At 35.2% G+C, this 22,915-nt stretch overlaps 1 protein-coding gene across 1 annotated transcript in view; it reads left to right on the plus strand.

Moving 5' to 3' along the window:
• Exd2 (Exonuclease 3'-5' domain-containing 2) overlaps nucleotides 1-22,915 on the plus strand; it is a 154,461-nt gene that overhangs the window by 42,023 nt on the left and 89,523 nt on the right. Inside the window, exon 5 of the mRNA XM_090392453.1 lies at nucleotides 16,387-16,498. Within this exon, the coding sequence (XP_090248579.1) occupies nucleotides 16,387-16,498 (112 nt within the window). The remainder of the gene's footprint in view (nucleotides 1-16,386; nucleotides 16,499-22,915) is intronic.

The following is a 22,915-nucleotide window of genomic DNA, read 5'->3' on the forward strand; positions in this document are numbered from 1 at the left end:
AAATACTAGGGGTCAGAGAGTGCTAGACCTAGTAATTGCATCTGAGAATTTAGCTGTAACGAATATGACCACGTTGCCACCAATTTGTGAGAGTGATCATAAGGTCTTGACTTGGGAGGTGGCTAAAGGTGTGGAATTTACAATTAAGACAGGGTACATGTGGAATTATCGGGCTGGTAAGTATGACAAGCTTAGGAGTTTGATTGGCTCAGTGCCATGGCATGTAAAACTGCAAGGGCAGGATGTTGATAGTGCATGGGAAGCACTTAAAAAGCGTTTGCAGGAGGCAATGGCTGATTATTGTATTTCTAGAGTCCGAATAATAAATCAAGTAGGGATTAAATGGATGAATAACACCATTAAGCTTGAGCTGCAAAAAAAGAAACAACCGTGGAGGGAATTTAAGGAGAAAGGTGACCTGCAGGCACATGAATGGTATAAAGCCCAGGCCAGAAAGGTAATGAGTGTGGTAAGAAAAGCAAAAGCAGATTATGAAAGAACATTAGCCATGCAGGCTAAAGAGAATACCAAACAGTTTTTTCGATATGTTGCAAGTAAAAGAAAAATATATATGGCAGATTGATTTTAAAGAATACCGATGGTAGGGAGATAACCGAATCAGTTGATATAGTAGAATTTCTGAGTGAGCACTTTGCAAGAGTATATCATCCAGGTGGTGACATTGCAGAAATGGAAGAACCAACAGCTTATATGGGAATTGTGATAAATGAAGTGGAGGTGAATCTATTACAAAACCTCAATGTCAATTCATCTGCGGGATTAGATGGTATACCAGCTCATGTCATACAAGAAGCGGCTAAAGAATTGTCTGTACCTTTGACCATTTTGTTTAATTTGAGTCTCGGGTCTGGGATAGTCCCAAAGGGATGGAAAGATGGGAATAGTTCCACTGGATAAAGGAGGTTCCAAGACTGCTGTTGAAAATTATCGGTCGAGCAGGAATTGTTGTCAAGGTTTTGGAGAAAATAGTCAAGAGGAAAATACAAATTGGATAGATGAAAATGGGATACTGTATGGGAGACAGCATGGTTTTGTGAAGGGTAGATCATGACTCAGTAACTTGCTCACGTTATATAACACAGTGACGGCTGAACTGGATAAGGGTAACAGGTTTACAGTGATTCTACTGGACTTGCTAAAGCCTTTGATTGGATACCACATGGAATTCTAATCAACAAACTGCAGCATATGAGAATGGATATAGGGTTGGTAAGATGGATAGGAGGGTGGTTGATGGAGAGATATCAGAGAGTTGTTTATTCAGGAGTAGGGTCCAAAAAAAACAGCCTGTGACTAGTGGTGTGCCACAGGGTTCTGTTCTTGGACCACTACTATTTAATTTGTTCATTAACGATATAGGAAAGGATCTGAGAGCAACTGGGCATCTGTTTGTGGATGATGCAAAATTGAGTCGAGCAATAGTGAATGCTCAGGATGTCAAAATTTTGCAGGATGATGTGGATAGTTTGGAGGACTGGGCTAAAGAGAATGGATGTCAGTTTAATGTGGAAAAGTATAAGGTTTTGCATTTTGGTGTGAAAAGATTAGCAGCAGTATGTCACATTGGTGGAACTGTACTTCAGGAAATTGACGAGGCCAGGGATTTGGGAGTGTTGGTGGATAGGGAGCTGAAGTTTAGGGGGAAACATCGCAAAAGTGGCTAAATCAGCTCATCAAATCACTTGGTTGCTGAAAAACACTTTAACGAGCAGAGACAAGCAGGTTATTGTTCCTCTGTATCGAGCCTTGATAAGACCCCATCTAGACTACTGTGTCCAGATATGGGCTCCAGGATTTCTTCTTGATGGGGTGTAGAGGATCCAGAGACGAGTGACCAAGATAATAGCAGGACTATGGAGTGAACCTTATGAGAACAGGTTGAAGATTTGTGGGCTGCAGAAATTGGTTGATAGGAGGAAAAGGGGTGATATGATTGAGACATTCAAATTACTGAAGAGTTTCTAAAGATTAATTCAGGATATATTTTTGAAAACAGGACTGCTAGTGGGAGGACTAGGGGCCATCCTTGCCCCTAGTCCCCTAATCCATGCTCATTTACAGTCATGGCTGTCAAAACAGAGTCTGTTTTGGCAGCCATGACTGTAAATGAGTTCAAGGTGAAGTATGATAATAATAATTATAATAATAATAATAATAACTCATACAAAAAAAATAAATTAAGATACAGATGTAGAAAATGAATGGCAAAACTATAAACAAATTGTAAAACAAGCAGGGGGGGGGGGTGCTTAAGGGTCAAAGCTGTATAACTGAGAGAGGACCTCCACATAGCCTTTAATGGAATGTGGAGAACCGACCAGGGCTTCTGACCTAATGTCCAATCCTCATCTTCTCATGGTGCACCCTGTTGGGTATCTACCTGGATACTGAACAAACAAGGATGGGCTGGCAATTTGGGATTTAGCCCACCAAATTGTATTCTTATTGGCTTAAACCAAAATACAAAATGATGGTACAACATCACAAAATTTCATGCTGGCTGGGCATCTCTGGGTTAAACAAGGCCCCTGTTGTTTTCACCAGGGAATCAGGGCAAACAGCAAAAAGTCAGCTGGAACAAACCCTAAAACACACCTCAACTCAATATCACCAGAGTTGAAGATCGGTACTATCAACATAAGAAGCCTGAATAGCAAAGAGGAGCTAGCTGAGGAATTAGATAAGTACCAGATCAACATAATAGAGGTGACTGAAACAAAAAAGACAAAAACTGGTGAGATATTTCTGAGAAATAAATACAAAATGTTATATTCAGGCAATGACAATCAAGAAAAAGGAGTAGCCATAATATTCAACACTAAATACAAGGCTAATCTTCTCGAATGGCAGGCAGTCTCAAGTAGAGTGATATGGGCAAATATCAGAATGGGAAACTGAACAATGAGACTTATTTGTGCCTATGGTCTCACAGAAGGCTCTACTAAGGTAGAAGTGGAAGAATTTTTTGAGGCTCTAGAGAAAGCTACTGACACAATGAAAAAGGAAATGTTGGTCCTTGTTGGGGATCTAAATAGCAGAGGAGGAAGTGATTGTCAGACATACAAAAATGTTTTGGGAAAATTTGGAGAAAAGAGGAAAGCTAATAATAATGGCAAATTCCTGTTGGATTTCTGCTCAGGACATGGACTGGTTATTACTAACACCATGTTCCAACATAAAAATGTGAACAAATTCACATGGAGAGAAAAGAGGCAAGGAATAAGAAAAGTCTCATTGACTATGTTATTGTTGATAGTGATGTTTTCTCCCTGGTGCAGGACACCAGAGTGTACAGAGAATTTGAAATTGGAAGTGATCACTATTTAGTCTTGAGCAGGATAAAATTGAATTTCATATTGAAAAGAATAACATGTTAGAAAGTTTTAAAGCGAATAAAAGTTGAACAGCTCTCAGATGTGAACTATAGACTAAAATACACAAAGATTATTGAAGAAAAAATGAAAGAGTTTGGGAACTGGAACCAAACCTTGAAGAAAACCCTGATTGATTCAGCCAGGGAGGCATGTGGTTGGTGTGCAAGGATAGAAAAATCAGAACTCCATGGTGGACACAGGAAGTAAAAGAGGTGGTGAAGGAAAAGAAGAAAGCATATCAAAAATTACTGGCAAATAAGTCACCTTGTGCTCTTAGAGAATACAGAGACAAATGTAAGAAAGCTAAACACTAAAACTAGCTAAACAAAAGTCATGGGAGGACTTTGACAAGAACATAGACCAGGGATAGGCAACCTTTTCAGACTCGCGGGCCACATTCAACTTTTATTTTTAATAATTGGGCCACAAACGTTTAATTAAGAGAAAATAGTGAGTGAAAAAAATACTAAAGTTATAAATTTTTATTATATCAATCTTAAAATCTCGCTAAAATCTTGGTTGTCATCGAATGAAGTTGCCTTTGTTATTCCCCCCCCCCCCATGATGACTCGCACCAAGTTGCATGGGAATATCATGAAGTATAGGTATAAAATTATTTTTAAGTTATTATTCATATTATAAAATGTATTGTTTAAATAATTCAACATATGGGCCACATGCCATGTAAGTATGGCCAACATTTGTGGGCCGTGGAAACTGCACGTTTTGGCCACAGGCTGCTGTTTTCCGACCCCTGTCATAGAAAATAAATATCAAGAAGGTGGCAAAATATTCTGGAGGTTGTTGAAGAAGCTCAGAAATGGAATAAAGAATGCTGTAAAAGGAATTAGAGATGATAAAGGTGACATGAAAACAAGAGAAAGAGATAACGTATGGAGTAATTACTTCGAAAAATTGCTAAATGAAACAAGCAGTGATAGTACAGTGGTAAAAAAAACACTCAACAGGCATACAGTCAGGAATACATATCCATTGAAGTAGAAAAAGCCGTCAAAGGCTTGAAATGTAGAAAGACAGCAAGAGTAGATGATATTCGACCAGGAATGCTTAAGTGAGTGGCTGCACTGCATAGTTTAGAAGGCGTGGACACAGAGGGATGAATTCCCGATGATTGGACTAGAGCTGTCATAGTACAAATATATATAGAAAGGGAAATAAAACTGCATGTGAGAATTACAGAGGTATTTCTCTACTGAGTGTTCCTGGTAAGACTTATGTTAGTATACTTGAGAAACGGTTGAGAAGAATTGTGGAAGAAAAGCTTGGTGAAGAACAAGCTGGATTCAAGCCAAATAGAGGCTGTCAGGATCAGATCTTCACTTTACGACAATTAGTTGAGAAAGCATGGGAATATAACAACGATCTGTATTTAAGCTTTGTCGATCTGGAAAAGGCATATGACTAGATGCTAAGAGAGAAGCTATTCAGTACGCTACAGATGGTGTCAATGGGACATTATATCAAGCAATACTTAGTCTTTATTTGAGTTGTAAATCAGCAGTTAGGATTTAAGGAAGTACAGGAAGATGGTTTAATGTTAAACCTGGTGTGAGACAAGGATGTACATTATCTATATGGATCATATTATGAAGGAAAGTGGTATTAAACCTGATATCAAAATTGGAGATGTTAATGTCAGCTCTTTCCTTTATGCAGACGATGTTATACTTCTAAACAAATCTGCTACAAGTCTGCAAAATTCCCCAACTAAATTGAATAACTGTTGTAATAGATATGGTATGAAGGTCAGCAATAAAAAGACAAAGACAATGAAAATAGACAGAATCGTTGGAAATGTCAACTGCGTTGTGAATGGAGAACCTGTGGAACAAGTAAAACATTTCAGCTACTTAGGCATGATTTTTAGTGAAGATGGTAAATTAAATACGGAAATAAACAACAGAATCAACAAAGCTGGTATGGTAGGAAGTCAATTGAATAAATTCATATGGAATAAGTGAGAAATTAGTCAGAACACTAAATTAGCTGTATACACAAGACAGTGTTCAAACCAATTTTAACTTATGGATCTGAGAGCTGGGTTAGAAGTAAAACACTTGACAAGACATGAGAGGCCTGAGAAAGATTAGGGGGGCATGAACAGATGGCATTATTGGCAATATCGTATTAAAAACAAGGATATTAGGAAAAAACTTGACATTGTCAGCATCCAGGAATGTGTTAGCAGAGCTAATCTCAGGTGGTATGGTCCCTTTAACAGAATGGGAGAGTTAAGAATAGCGAAACAAGTGTTCTCTGCCAGTTTGGAAGAAAAAAGACCCAGAGGATGACCAAGATATAGGTGGACTGATACAGAAAAAGTGCCTTAGAAGATAGAAATATAAGATCTGATAATGCTGGAGTCTTGATAAGTTACAGACTGATTTGGAGGAAAATTGTGAATAGGAAGTTAGTAATGATGTACATTTTTCATGTAGTACTATCATATCCTGTACACCCGTTGAGGGTACATGGTAGGAATTTGATGATGATAAAACAAACAGCATATGAAGTCATAGGAACAAAACTGTGAAGATAAAGGTAAGGACTTGAAACCTGGAATCCAGAAATAAAATCTTTAATAAGAAAGAAAAAATAAATGTACCTTAAATGGTTAAACGACAGAACCATAGGAAATGAAATAGAATATAAAAGAATCAGAGCAATAACAAGAAGAGAAACCATGAAAATCAGAAGACAAGACTGGAAAAAATTTGTATCAAGATTAGAGCATGACATAAATGGACCTCAACTAAAGAGCTATAAAATCATTAAAAAAGATGACTGAAGAAACAAAGGATAATCTACAGCTAGAAGGCTCCTCCACTAAAGAATGGACCAATCAGCTTCACAATAACAATTAATTGAAATAAAACAAATAATAAGTCAAGAAACTAATAAAGAACCAATACAGTTAAATGATCTAAAGAAAATATTGGAAAAACTAAAAATAGATAAGCTACAGGAGAAGATGGAATAAATTCAGAACTATACAAATACATCTCTAAACCATTTCAGTTATGATTAATTAAATTCCTAAACAGAATATGGGAAGAAGGAAACATCCCACAAGAATGGAAGACAGCAATAGTCATAAACATATTCAGTAAGGGAAACAGAAAGGATTGCAAAAACTACAGAGGAATATCCTTATTAAATAGCTATAAAATATATTTAGATATAATTAAAAGTAAATTAACACCATGGGCTGAGGAAATTATTGGAGAAGAACAATGCAGCTTTAGAAAAGGATGATCCTGTACAGATCCCACATTTACACTCAAACAAATTATAGAAAAAAAGAATAGAATTTAACCTGTCGCCATATATGGCCTTCCTAGATTATGAGAAAGCATACGGTCAAATGAACAGAACAAAATTAATCAATATACTGTATGAATTGAAAGCTCCACCTCAAACCACAAAAGCAATAGCAAATATAAGGGAAAGCTATATTAAAATTAATAATGAAACAACCAAAAAAAATCAAACCAATAGAGGTCTCATTCAAGGAAGTGGATTATCACCAATACTCTTCAATATATATATTATCATCATCATCATCAGTTGCATCAGTCTTGGGACTGGTAGCTCAGCAGCAATTTCCTCCATTCCACTCTGTCATTGGCTTTCTTCTTAACCTCCTGGTAACTCCTCAAACCCATGCTCTCTTTGACTTGGTCAAGAAAGCTTTTCCTTGGTCTGCCTCTTCTTCTTTTCTCCTCTATTTTGCCTTCAGTTATTCTTTTCACAAGTCCATCATGTCGAAGTATATGTCCAAACCACCTATCCCTTCTAATTTTGATCGATTTTATTAGAGTTCTTGTTTCGTTTATCTCTCTCAGGACTTTTGGTTTGATTTTTTTTCTGTCCATTTTATTTTGTTCATAAGCCTCCAATCTTCTTACATCTTCTCTGCCTAGAATCCAGGTTTCACATCCATACAGTGCAATGCTTCATATCTTAGTAATTTTTTTTTTCAATTGTAGGTTGAGGTTTCCTGTTAAAATGCTTTTCATCTTAGAGAATTGGGCTTTTGCGTTGTTTATTCTTGATCTTATGTCTTCTCTTGTTCTGCCATCTGCTGTTATTAGGCTTCCTAAATATTTAAAGCTTTTCACTTGTTTTATTTGTTCCCTGCTGATGTCCACATGCTCTGTATTGATAGGGATTTTGCCTGTAACAATGATTTTAGTCTTATCTGTGTTGATTTTCATTTTATATTTTTCAAGGTTATTATTTAATAATTCTAGCATTGTTTTTAACGTTCTTCTGTATTCTGCTACAAGGGCTATGTCATCAGCGAATCTTATACACATGACTTGTTCACCATTTATCTTTATGGCACTATTTATTTTATCTTTAGTTTCCTGAATGGCCTTTTCAATATATAAATTAAATAAAAGTGGTGAAAGTATACATCCTTGTCTTACTCCACTCCTGATATTTATTATTTTCTCCTTATCATTGATTTTAATCCATCGATTTTGATTTTTGTAAATTTGATAAATTATTTTCCTATCCCTCAAATCTATGCCGATATTAGTTAGACAATTTAGGAGAATTGCTGGTTTACTTTATCAAACGCTTTCTCTAAATCAAGGAAGCAAATGTAAGTATTTTGACTAAGGTCTAATCTTCTCTCTATTATTGTTCTTAAACAGAGGTATTGCCTCTCTTGTTCCTTTATTCTTTCTGAATCCAAATTGGTCTTCATCCAATAGACAATCTATTTTTGAATAAATTCTATTTTGAATAATTTTTAGCAGAATTTTGCTAACGTGTGGGATTAAAGCTATTGTTCTAAATTGGCTGCATTTGTTTGCATTATTCTTTTTTGGTATTGGTATTATGGTTGATTTCATAAACTTCTTTGGTATTTCTCCTCTATCATAGATTTGGGCTATTAATTGATAGAGTAAGATTTTTGTCTCATCACCTAGATCCATCCTATAGAACTGTTATATCTATCACCTAGATATAGCAGTTCTATAGGAATATTGTCTACACCTGGACTTTTTCCCTTACTCATTTCGGACAGTGCTTTATCAAATTCTTCTCGCATTATTGGGGGTCCTAGATTATCTTCATTTTGTTTTTCTGTGCTGATATCAACATCAAGTTCGTCCCCTTTATAGAGATTTTCAAGATAATTCTTCCATTCCATTAATATATCCTCAGATTCTATTAGTAATTTTCCATTTTCATCTTTGATGGCATTGTTTTTGCCTGTTCTTATTAAATTTGAAAGTCAGTTTGTTAATTTCTTTATAGGCTTTTCTTTTTTAAATAATTCTTTCTTTTTTAAATAATTCATCTATGTTATTACACTGTTCTTCCAGGTATTCTTTTTTGGCTTGTCTACATTTTCTTGTAATTTGATTTTTAAGATATTTGTATTTGGCCACATCTTCTTTAACAGCATTTTTATATTTTCTTCTTTCATCCATAAGGCCAAGTATTTCATCTGTTATCCAATGTTTTCTTTTTTCTTTTTCTGCATTTTTAAATAATTGATTTGATGAATTTGTAATTAACTCTTTAATCATATTCCATTGGTTTTCAATATTATTCTGACTATTTATGTTTTCTGGAATGTTATAATCAGTTGCCTCTTGGTATCCTCTCTTTTCTTCTTTACTCTTTAATTTTTCAAGGTTCCATCTTATTGGTTTGTATCTTTGGATTTGTTTCCTATGTTTCAGTTCTGTTTTCATTAAGACAAGGTTATGGTCACTACTAATGTCAGCACCTGGATAGCTTTTGCAATTTTTTATTTGGTTTCTATATCTTTTCTTGACCAATATATAATCTATTTGAATCCCCAGGTGCTTTCCAGGTGTATCTTCTTCTTTTTGGAACTTGAAATAATGTATTTGCTATAACTAACTGTTTTTGTGTACAAAATTCTATTAATTGCTTTCCTCTTTCATTTCTACGTCCAAGACCAAATCTTCCTGAAACATTATCAATGCTCTCTTCTCCCACTATAGCATTCCAATCTCCCATTATTATTGTATTGTCTCTGTCTTTAAAGCTGCTCCAGATTTCTTCTATTTGTTCATAAATTTCTTCTATTTCTTCATCGCTATGTTGTGATGTTGGCATGTAGACCATTATAATATTGAGGTTTAATGGTTCATTTTGAATGCTTACCGCCATGATTCTGTCACTATAGTTAATTATTGTGGTGATTAACTTTCCAACTTTTTTATGAAGCATTATTGCAACACCTGACTCGCCCTTCTTTTGTCCTGAATATATTATCTGAAATTCTCCACTCCAGAAATCACCCTGTCCCTCCCATCTTGTCTCACTAATGCCCAGAATGTCTATTTCAAGTCTTTCAATTTCTTTTTTCACATTTTCTATTTTACCTGGTTCCAGCAGTGTTCTTGCATTCCATGTTCCAATATTCAGCTTATTTCTTGTCTTCATTTTTGAATAAGTACCAGGATTTCGTTGGTTGTCGACCTGAGAAGCCCGGTTACTTCTCCTCGCCAATCTTGATTTAATTTTTAACTTCCATTGCTGCTTTTACTTGGGAATTTAATGTGGTGGTTTCCCCTTGCCTTCCACATAGCAGTATTGTAACATGTATGCTACAGGAGGTTAATACAAGTAGTGCTGCTGCCCACTACTATAACTATTAGTGGTTGGTTGAAATAGGAGGAAGCACTCTAATAGCTTCAGGGAGAATGGGGGACCTCCTCTTGAGGTTAGTAAGCAAGAAATGAGACAGACAGAAAGTTTTAAGTAAAGAATCCTCATTAGGAAGAATGTTAGTGTGAGGGTAGAAGCAGGAAATGGAAGAGTTAGAGAAAAGTATGGCCAATAGCTTTGAAATAGATCATACTTAGGTCTGGGACCCCGGGTTAGCCATGCCCGTGCCTGCAAGTCACAAGCCCCATGGGGACCAATATATATATATATATTAGGGTTACCAAGTAATTTTATAAACTTGGTTATTTTACTCCTAAAGGTGTTGCACCATCTTTAGACTTGAACTACGTTCAGGCGCAAACTTAACAGTTTGCTTACTTGGGATTAGGAGTAATTTTTGTAAATAAGTTAAAAAAACTTATTTACAAAAACTTATTTTTTCTATATATATATATAGAAAAAACTTATTTTTTCTATATATATATAGAAAAAATTTCAAGAGAATGGAGGAAAAACAAAATCATAGGAAATAAAGAATTAACCAGCCTTTTGTAATCTGACGATCAAGTTATTTTTGCTGAAAATAAAGACCAATTACAGAAAAATCTACACGTATTGAACAAAACAATGGAACAGTATGACATGAAAATCTCAATAAATAAAATGAATTCAATAGCACTTCAAGGTAAAGAAATTAAAAGATGCAAACTGGTCATCCACAACAAAGTAATAGAACAAGTGAACAAATTTAAATATCTAGGAAATTACATAAGCCCAATGGAGAAATTAACATCATTGCATATAAAAAGCAAAAATTCCTAGCAGTCTTTGTATAGACACTTCGGTAAACACATGTCCAGAACAACCCAAATAAAACTATATAAAATAATAGCCAAACCAGTTCTGAAATATGGCAGTGAAACATGGACTTGGGGAGAATGAGAAAGACAAGTGGAAGCTGCAGAAATGAATTTCCTAAGTCCGCTTGCAGGCTATAAAAGAATAGACAAGATAAGAAATGAAGAAATAAGAAAACTGTTATCCATAATTAACATAACAGAAGACATCACAAGCTATAGAAAGAATTGTAGAAAGAATGAATGAGGACAGATAGCCAAATATTGCTTGAAAATATAAACCAAAGGAACACCGATCAAGAGGAAGAGCCAGGAGGAGATGGGCAGAAGACTTTTTAAAACCCTTGAAAAGGGTTTTAAAAAGTCTTCTGCTTCAAGTATTAGGCAACTGTTACAGGCAAACAGTTGCCTAATACTTGAAGCCAAGAAGAAGACTTTTGGAGACTATAGCAAGTTGTTCTGCTGGGTTTGAACAGAGAGGATTGCAGTGTAAAACAGTAGTCTTGTATAATGGAACTGTGGTATACAATGAAAGAACAACCGACAGTTCCTTCTGTTTTAATCAAAAAAAAAAATTGGTTGACGCCTTTTATTTCCGTATAGGGAGTAGGCAAGGCTGTTTTAGCCCTATCTAACTTTTGGAGACTGAGTAGGCAGTTCAATCTCCACTGGTACCCAAAATTCTTGGTGCTTCATTAATGCAGCTAAATGGTGGTTCAGCTGATTAATGACACTTTTCTTTTAGTGTTTCTTCATCCAATCTCTTATAGATTACTTTCTGCCTCTCTCCTAGATATTTTCATGGCCACTGTTCAGCAGAACTAGTATCATTATGCCATCCATTTCTGCTATGATATAGGAACTCAAGCAACAGTTGTTAACTTTACAGTTGAACTGCATACATTAAACCTGCTTTTCCCAGTTATCTTTCATTCCATCAACCTCAGTTCTGTAGAACAGCCTTCCCCATGAAGTTTCCAAAAGACTATAAGTCCTTTTGAAATACTTCATGGGGGAGGCTGTTCTGTTAAAGACTAATGACAAATTATATATATATATATAAAAAAAAGAAATACTAGACTACTAAACTAAGAATAAATTTAAATGAAAATGTTCACATATAGAATATATTTATAGTGTGGGTCTTTCTGAGTCCAGTAGTGTACTGAATCCTGTGCAAATGCACAGATTACACACCTGTGAAGCCATCGCTGTTTATGGTTATCAAGACCAAAACTCCTATACTCTTTACAAAAACAAATTGTATCACAGTCCCCCTTCAATCTCCAAATTACATACTTCACAGTTTCTTTTGTTACAAGGGTGCCTTTATGAGATCCAACATTGCCTGACAGAGAATGTCTAATTTAGAATCCCCTTGCTGTTGACTCCTAACTAAAGGTTCCCTTGCCTCTTCTTCTTCTTCTCCTCCTCCTGTATTTACCAGTCACCAAAAACCACCCTGACCTCTTCACCTTTCTGTCCATGAAGCTAGCTTGATCTTCAGTCCAGCTATCCAAATAGTGAAGTTGTCTTCCTAAGTGACCTTAACATCCATAACTCCCACTAGCTCTGCCTTTACCAACACCAGTCACCAAGCTGACTTAACACAAATCTTATATATACTTATCCAAATTTCTGATAATCTTTTCTCTGCTCCCACTCTAGTCTGTTTTTAACCAGTTTTTCCTCTCTCTCTCTCTCTCTCTCTCTCTCTCTCACTCACATCTAGATGGCACCATTGTAATAACACTTAAAGATAAAGCTGACCTCTCCTGTCATCACACATCTTCTCTAATTCCTACATAAACGATCAAGGAAAATCTCTCTCTCTCCCCCACAATACCAGAAACTGAACACCATATGCTTCCTGTGTTTTTTTGGCAAAAAGACATCAGAAGAATACTAAACAACTTGGACAGAAAAAAAAAAATGCTTCGGTTCTCTATGGCATGTTTCCAATTGTACTCAAACATTGTACTCCAGAGCTATAGGCTGGATATAAGCTTGCAGTGCAAGCTTATATCCAGCCTATTCCAAAAAAAAAAAAAGGGGAGATAAAAGTCTACATTCAAACTACCAATCACCATCGCTTCAGTCCTCTCTAAAATAATGAAGAAAGTCATTAGTGATCAACTTTTTTTCTACTACCTAGAGACCAATCAGTTAATCATTGACCACCAGAATAGATTGCACCAATCAAGATCCAATCCATAGCTAAACTCTTAATCTACATCACCCATCACTGGACACATGCCATGGAAAGATTTAGAGAAATGTGTGCTGTTGCTCTGATCATGTCTAACATCAAGTTCTACTGAGCAAACTGCTATCCTTTTTGTCTACCATCTGTAATTTGGTAGCCCACTTTCTCTCTGGTCATAGTGGATGATTTCCTCTCTCTTTGAAATTTGCTACCATTGAGATACCTCAGGGTTCTGTTGTATCATCTATATCTTTCTCATACATATACACACACACACACACATGACCTACTCTTAGTCACCACTAATTCTGTTCACAACTTTGCTGATGGAAGTACACTTGATCTATCCTACTCATTTGACAAACCAAGCTGTGCTCAGATTCCCCAAGCTTCAAGATTATCTTCAACCAGTGCCTTAAACGGTAATCTCCATATCATTCTTTAATGGGGGTGAGGAGAACCTGCTCACCTTCAGTGTCATCAAAACACAGTCTTGCCATTTCTCTTACAAAAGAGATCTCAGCTCGCCTACCCTTAATCCTCAGTAATATGAATTCCAATCCATCTTTTGTTAAAATACTGCTTACATATTAGGCATGTGCACTTAAAATCTCCCTAAATATTCTCAGTGCTATTCAGAGGAGTGCAATTCAACTCATAGATGATCCCTTCTTTACAGACTTGCTTCAATGTCTATCTTACGAACACACTATTTCAACTCTGTGTCTGTTCTTTAGATACTTCCTTAGTCATTGTTCACTGAACAGTAACCATTATTGCTCCATTTTCAGTGTACTTGCATCAGTGAGAGCCAGACTCAGAAGAGATGTGAAAGATCTTTATTGCAGAAGTAAAATATATCCCAAATACACCTTTTCACTACTTGTGTATATATATATATATAACTTCTGCATTAATTCAATCTTGGTAGGTATCTTTTCTGGTTCTGGCTTCCACTGATGAGACCTCAATAAAGATCAAATTGGACTGCATAGTGGCCCTTCCCATAATGCTATGTATTATGGGAAGGGCCACTATGGGATATTAAGCAATTAAATGGGAAGTCATTAACCTCTACACATCTTGGAAAGAAGTCAAAGGACACCTTAATAAGATGTGGGACCTCCTTTTGCTGCAATGACCTGCAATCCCATGTGCATACTTTCTACAAGGATAGTGATCAATGGGAATTTTGGGCCATTCTTCCTGTAGGCATCTAATGAGATCCCAGAGTGTTGTGGGGAAGACATCCCTTGACCTCATCCTACACTCTAGTTCATCTCACAGATGTTCAGCAGGGTTGAGATAAGGGCTCTGTGGAGACTAGTCAAGTTTGGTGATGTGCATGCCCACAAACCATGCAGTTACAGCAGCAGCCTTATGACATGATGCACTGCCTTGCTAAAAGAGGCAATTGTCAATTCTTTAGAAATACCACAAAGTAGGGAGCATTGCATTGTCTAGAATCTTTAGATACCTCTCAGAGTTCAGTGTTCATGGCACCACAAATGGAAGTCCGAGGCCAAACCAGGAAAAACACCATACACTTTACCACCTCCAAATTTCGTAGTTGGGGTTAAACACTCTGTTCACTGAGCATTTGCCACACCCACACCTGTCCATCTGCTTGGTAGAGGATGTAGTGAGATTCGTCACTCCATAGCACAGCTTTCCAAGCTTCGACATCCTACTGCATATGCTCTTCACACTACCTGAAGATGATACTGCATGTTGGTTTGGGTAATGTAAGGTGTGCATATTGCAGTCCTACTATGGAAATCCATCTTGTGAGCCTCTCTTCTGAATGATTTTGTGCAGATTTGTGTTCCAGTCGAAGCACAAAGCTCTGCATTCAGGGTGTCAGCTGATGAATGGCAGTTTTTATATATTATCCTTCATAGCACTCTATGGTTACATTCAATTAGTGTGGTGGGTGATCCACTGTTGGTAGCACTTGCAGTTGACTCCCTGCACTTCCATCTGGGTTTGGTATCACTGATTGTTGACCTAGGATGGTCCAATTTATCAACAATTTGCTTAACAGATAGGCCTGCAACATGGCATCCTATTACAATGCCTCTTTTAAACTTCATCAGTTCCCTTCTTGCAGCTGTTGCACCCTGCCACAATTGCACTGACTTGAGAGCATTATATTCCTTTTATTTATACTGGCTACAAACATGCCTCATTAAATGGCACGATGCATCTTGCCAATCAGTTGTCCTTTGACTTCTTTTCAAGCATTGTATATACCAGTGATGGCGAACCTATGACATGCATGTCAGCACTGACACACTTGAGAGTTTCAGGTGACACACCTTGGATGTTGAAAAATATTGGTATTCTGATGAAAAAACTGCGATAAATCGTGTAAGATCACTCTCAGTTAAGGCGAAGGTAGGTTTGTTCGTTGAAAGAACTTTCTACCAGTAGTCAGCAACAGAAAAGTCATTAAATGTAATGTAAGTTTGTAATTTCAGTTTATTAAATTAATTGTATAATATGAATTCATAGATTTTATATCAATGTCCTATTAAATAAATAGCCTAATATGATATGTATAAGTCACCATCTATGATTATGCAGTTACATTTATAATGCATGTATGCAAGTGGCACATCAACAATGTCAATATTTAAAAAAAAAAAAGTTTGACACACCTGGGTAAAAAGGTTCACCATCACTGGTATATACAAGTAGTCTAGTAATGAAAAACTTCATGTGCAAGCTTTGTTTGTTTACACTTGGATAAAGGATTAAAAATCCCAAGAATATAATTTCTTGGGATTTTTAATTTACTTTCCTTTTAATTCTCTCTTAATTCTGTTCTACTGAGTTGCAGCAGGTTGCAACTTAATAATCTGGATGTTGTTCAGTATAGTATTCCACTTAGTACGCCCAGTTTTATTGTTTTAGAAAGATTATCTCTTTGCACTTTATTATATTTTCTTAAAATATGAAAAATTTAAATAAAAATATATTTAATGAATGAAATAGAGATGGGTGGATTATGGAGTGACCTCCTTCAGTTTTCCTGGGACTCATGAAGATGGCAAGTGATAATAATTGTTATTATATGTTATATAATACTGTTACGATTCAAATTTATGAATGATATTGTCATTATGTCCTAAAAAAGGAAACCATATATATATATATATTATTTATTTTATTATTTATTTATTTATTTGCTTAAAAACTACGTATATACATTCTTTTGTTTGTTTATGGTTGTCTTTTAAAGTATGAACTATAGCTTGAGAAGTCTGGCTGCTAATGTACTGGGAGTGAAACTTAACAAGTCTTCGTATTTACGATGTAGCAATTGGGAAGCTGAGGTATTAAGTTTAGCACAGGTATGCAGTTTTCAGTTTGATTTTTTGATGTATAAAAAATTGTTTAATTAGTTTTTGCTGTAAAGTAAAAATCTTTTGAAGAGTTAACACATGTAACATTTTAATGAATTCTTAAAGTTCATTAAAAGTATCTTTTAATAGTAAAATTTTATCATAAAACTATTAGTCTTTCAAGAATTAAGACTGATATGACTTATAAAGTACTAATGGGAATCTATTGAAATGGATAAGTTCCTATTATTTTGTTGGCTTTTATATCTAAAATTAATGCATATTTGCAAAATTCATTAGGTTACATATAGGGGAAGATGATTCTAAATCATGCTTGATGTAATTAACCAGTTTTATTACTTGCAATAATTCTTCAGTACACATGCTGTTTCATTACAGCTGAATTATGCCTTGAGTTCAAATGCCATGAAACTGACATCTTACAATATCTTTTCCAAAACTAAAGTTAGCGTGAGAAAATGTGATTCATTTGAAATTATAATATTACCCGATAGTTTACTGTTTGCATTGACATGAAAGTTATTAAAATAACTACATATGGCATGTGTAAAAGTTTTAAAATGAATCAGAGTTGAGCAGCTTTCAGAGGTAAACTGTAGACTCAAATACAGAAACATTATTAAAAAATAAAAATAAAAATGAAAAAGTTAGAAAAAGAGCAAACATTGGAGATTCAGTGGCAAACCCTAAAGAAAACATTGATTGATTGATTCAGCTAGAGAGGCATGGTGAGGTTGTCTGCAAGGATAGGAAAATCAGAGCTCCATTGTGAACTCAGGAAGTTAATGAGACATTCAAAGAAAAACAAAAAGAAAGTGTATTGAAAGTTCCTGGCAAGTAAGTCAGCATGTAATCTTAGAGAATGCAGACCAAAATGCAAGAAAGCAAAACATTATGTAAAACTAGCTAAACAGAACCCATGTGAAGACAATAATATTATTATTATGTGACACCTCCCAGAGTCTAAGGACTCATCATGGGAGGATACTCTACTTTGCTACATACATCTCATTGTCTCCTTCTCCACTACTACTTAATTCTCCTATTTTGACACTACTATCATCAGTGCCATCTACTGCCCATCACATCAACAACAGTATTTTTTGTTTGTAAATTGCGTTCTAAAGGCCAATTTGTCTGTACATGGGATGAAAAATCCACAAGTTTCCAGGAGGGAAAAAACCCCCTCTTCCTATGTACGAGATTAGTTAACTCATCTTCAGTTGAAAAATCCCATATAAGGATTCCTCTCATCAAACAAGAATCGAATCCAGGTCTTTTCAAGTCAAAGGATGTAATGTCTGCTATTCTTCCAATTGTACTACAGAGGCTAATCTGACATAGGAAATAAATATCAGGAAGGTGGCAAAATATGATAAAGCTATTGAAAAAAAACTTAGAGATAGTGGAAAGAGTACTGTAAAAGGAATAAAATATGATAAATGTGAAATGTAAACTGAAGATAAAGATATTCTAGATATCTGAAGTAATTACTTTGAACGACTGCGAAATGAAACAAGCAGTGACAGCATAATGATAGAAAACACTCATCAGGAATACATATCAATACTTGAAGTAGAAAAAGCCATCAAAAACCTGAAATGGTTTAAGGCAGTTGGAGTAGATGATATTCAACCAGAAATGCTCAAATATGGAGGTATAAAAGCTTTGCATTGGCTACACTGCATAATTCAGAATGCCTGGTCAGAGGGTTGAATTCCAGAGGATTGGAGTAGAGCTCTCATAGTAACCATCTATAAAAAAGGGAAATGTGAGAATTGCAGAGGAATTTCCCTACTGATGTTCCTGGTAGGATTTATGCAAGCATTCTTGAGAAACAATTAAGAAAAATTGGGGATGAAAAGGAAAGCTTGGAGAAGAACAACCTAGATTCAGGCCAAATAGAGTTGTCAGGATCAGAATTTTACTTTAAGAACAAATGGTTGAGAAATCATTGGAATATTATAAGGATCTGTGTTTAAGTTTTATAGATCTGGAAAAGGCATATGACAAGGTGCCAAGAGGAAAAAAAACTTTCAAAACACTATGGTTATATAGTGTAAATGGGACATTATTCCAAGCAATATTTAATCTATATTTGAGTTGTAAGTCAGCAGTTTGCTAACAGTTGAAGGAAGCACAGGAAGATGGTTTGATGTTAAATCAAGTGTGAGACAAGGATGTATATTATCCCACCATTATTCATCATCTGCATGGATCACATTATGAAGGAAAGTGGGATTAAATCTGATATCAAAATGTTAAGCCCAGCTCTTTACTTTATGCAGATTATATACAATCTAATACAGGCTTGCAGGATTTCCTGACTAAATTGAATAACCACTATAATAAATTTGTTGTGAAAAATTAGCAATAAAAATACAATGAAAATGGCAGAAAGTTGGAAAACATCAACTGTATCCTGAATGGAGAACCCATAGAACAAGTAAAATATTCAGCTATGTAGGCACAATTTTTAGTGAAGATGAAAAATTAAATATGCAAATAGACAGCAGAATTAGAAAAACTGGTATGGTAGAAAGTAAACTGAATAAATTTATATGGAATAAAGAGAAATTAATGAAAACACTAAACTAGCTATATACAAGATGATGTTCAAACTAATTTTAACTTTTATGGATCTGAGTGCTGGGTTAGAAATAAAACACTTGATGAAAGACTGGAGACCACAGATATGAGAGTTATGATAAAGATTAGGTGAACAGATGGCATCAGTGGTGTTATCATATTAAAAATGAGGATGACTACTTAAACAGAATGGTAGGGGAAATGTTGAGAAAACAAGTGTTCTTTGCCAAGGTGAGAGGAAATTGAACTAGGTGGATTGATACAGTAAAAAGTGCCTTAGAAGACAGAAATATAAGATGTGATAATCTTAGGGTCTTGAACAGATGACAGTTTAATTTGGAGAAAAATTGTTGATAGGAATTTAGTACTACATGGAAAAGTTGCATTATTGTCATTGTATCCTTTTTACCCATTGAGGGTACATGTGAATGTTATGATGATATCAGTATATAAGAGGCTAATACATACGATTACAAAGAATAGCAAAGGATAAATTAGATGTATTAATTTACAGCTTTACACTACCACCACTAATATCAATTACAAAAATATAAAATAAGTAAATTCATACTTAATAACTTATTAACATTAATATCATAAATTAATTTTCATATTCATATTTTAATAATATGGAATAGATATTCTGAGATTTTAGTGGGTTATTAGTGGATGATAGGTATGTTAGTATATAATCTTTTATGATTTATGACTGAATTTGAGGTCTGTTAGTTACAAAAGAGCTGATAATGACAGCTCGAGCTTTTTATATGATTTATGGTATGTGGTCCTTTAAAACTTAAGAGAAATTGTCTCAGAGAAAAGGTGAATAACCCATTGCAGAAGTTGCATTCTTTTTTTTTTTCTGTGGCATTTCTATGACTATCATCAAAGTAGTAAGAAAGATACGCTATGGACTAGAAAGAAGGAAGGACAATCAAGTCTGTTAGAGTTGTTCACTATCTTCTTGGCTTGTTTTTTGCTGAGTAGAGTGTCTCTGCTCTTCAGCTATGCTATAGATTTAAATCTCACTATGACATGAATGTCTTTACATTGAAGACAGTTTTCATCACCTTATTGGAGACTAACTACCAATCTGCTTATTGGAGGCCTGAAGCTGGTTAAAAAAACTGTTCATTTTCTAGATTATCTGAACATTTGACCATCCACTTCATGATAGTTTTATAATCCTTCATAAGCTGGATAGTAGGATGCACATTAAAAAAAGGGTCTGGACTTTCTTACTGCTAAAAACCAAGATTTTGCTTTTTCAAGCTAAGTCTTGGTTTGGTATGTAGTGCATATGCTATTCCAGTTGGGCTTTTGTAGTTTGTTTCAAGTACATAGTTCACTAAACTTGTTTTATTACATCTCCTTGTGGACATGTATAATGCTATGCATTAAGGGAAGGGCCACTACCCAGACCAGTTTTGACCCTTATTGAGGTCTCATCAGTGGGAGGCAGACCCAGAAGTGGTGTTACTAAGGCAGAAGCAATGGAGAGGTCATATTTACTTATATGAGCTGCCAAAGGGTGTACCATCTTATTATTAAATTACTCTGTATTTAGAGAAAGATGTTGGAAGTTTATTTTGCACTTGGTTAGAATATAATAAATTTAGTTTAATCCTTTATCCAAGGAGAGATGAGAGCTTGGTCCACCTTTGCTATGAGGTGCCAACAGATGTACCACCTTGTTTCAGTTCTGAAGATATTTCCAGGTGCAAACTTTGTTTGCCTACACTTGGATAAAGGATTAAACTAAATTTATTATAGTCTAGCCAAGGGCAAAATAAACTTCCAACGTCTTTCTCTAAATCCAGAGTAATTTAAAAAAATACATTTTAGGATCTTGTGATATAATTCTAATCTGTGCCATGGTAAGTCTAAGCAAGTAGAAAATAGGGCTAATTTACATATGCCCCAGATTTTGAATACCTGTAGTTGAATTTTCCTTTCTCCTTGAAGCTGGTTAAAAAAAACTGTTCAGTTGCTATATTATCAGAACAATAAATGTATTGGCCCTTCCCCATATTGTTTTGTTTTTTTGTGTGTGTGTGTATTGTGGAGGAGGAGGGGGGGGGGTGTTCAGTTGCTATATTATCAGAACAATAAATGTATTGGCCCTTCCCCATATTGTTTTGTTTTTTTGTGTGTGTGTGTGTATTGTGGAGGAGGAGGGGGGGGGTGTATAATATACAAAATATGCAAGTCTGACATACAGTAGGCAGGAGAAGCATACAGATTGTGTAGGGGGAGAGATAAGGTGTTACTGTTATATCAAGATGAAATGGATCTAGCTGTGACTACTTAGTTGGCTAAGGAATATTATCAGGGTCTCTGAACTGTGAGGACAAATTACAAATATTTTTGACATAATGGTACCAAACTTTTGGTTTGAGATTTTATTAAGATATCACTATTCAGCTACCATATCCAAACATTAACAATCATCCATGTATACTTGGTACAAGGACTGTTTGTTCCTCCACCACATTACAGTAACATCGTGGTGTGAGCCGTTTTGACAGTGTATCATCTTTGGAGCTCATGGTAAAAGTGGAAGCTGTGTCATGTTGGCTTAGTGTTTTTGTCTTGGGTGTATCTGTGTTGTTTTCTATTGGTCAGAGTCATGACCTAAATTTTATGTTGTGGAGCTTCCAGCTCTGAAAGATTATATAAGGGCAGTGAACATTTATTGAGTTTTTGTCACATTTTATGGCTATTGTTTCCAATATTCTAAGCATTGTTTCGTTTTTCTGTATGTCTACTGTTACGGCTTTGTCGATATGCAGGTATGCTTCTGTTCAAGAGCATAGGCTGCTATTTCTGTTTTCCCTGTATTTTGTATTTTGCTTTTCTTTTGGTTACTATTTTCCTTATTGCTTTAATGTTGAAAGTCGCAGAAGTGTTCCTGTAGTCTTGCCCATAAAGATCTGGTTGTGGAACCTGTGTAGGTGACATCACAGTCTTGTTGGAAAGTAAAATTTGTATACTACATTATGGTGTTCTAGTATTTTGTTGTATGTGTGAGATTTTGTAGGTTTTAGAAGTGTTACCAATTTTTGGTTTGTGGTGAATGTTAATTTATAGTCAGTGTGTTTAAAAATGTATTTGTAGACTTTGTATGTGTTCAGGATGTATAGCAGTTTAATGTTGTTGTTTTTTGTTGGGAAGTTTGCTTTGGCTATTGGATTGTTTTTGCTGTTTTGTTTGGCGTAATTTATTAGCTGTGTTGGCTAATTTCAGTTTCTAAAAATCTGTGTTAATTTCTTTATTTTTATGTTAGATAATTATGTGTAGTCGAAAACTTGTATACCTTTATAAGTTATGCTAGAATGACTCATTTTTTGATAGAATAAGGATGATGTGAGTTTAAGTGGAGGTAATTTCTGATATGTGTAAGTTTGTAGAATATTTTTGTGGTTATTTTGTTGTTTGCTCTAATTAATGTTAGGTTTAGGAAATTTATGGATTTTTTCATGTTCTATTTCTATAGTGAACTTTAGTCTGTTGCTGAAGTCATTAAAGACACTTGTAAAGTGGTGTTACTTTCAAAATGTTATATTCAGGCAATAACAATCAAGGAAAAGAGAGTGTAGCTATAGTATTCAGCACTAAATATGAGGATAATCTTCTTAAATGGCAGGCAATATCAAGTAGTGATGTAGGCAAATATCAGAATTGGAAACTGGAAAATGAGACTTATTTTTGTGCTTATGGTTCCACAGAAGGTTCTACCAAGGAAGAAATGGATTTTTTGAGCCATTAGAGAAGGCAGCTGGCACAATGAAAAAAGAAATTGTTGGAGATCTAAAC

The sequence above is a fragment of the Typopeltis vanoorti genome, chromosome 5, assembly GCF_054136105.1.
Source record: "Typopeltis vanoorti isolate ZY-2024b chromosome 5, IOZ_Tvanoo_1.0, whole genome shotgun sequence".
NCBI classification, from domain to species: Eukaryota; Metazoa; Arthropoda; class Arachnida; order Uropygi; family Thelyphonidae; genus Typopeltis; species Typopeltis vanoorti.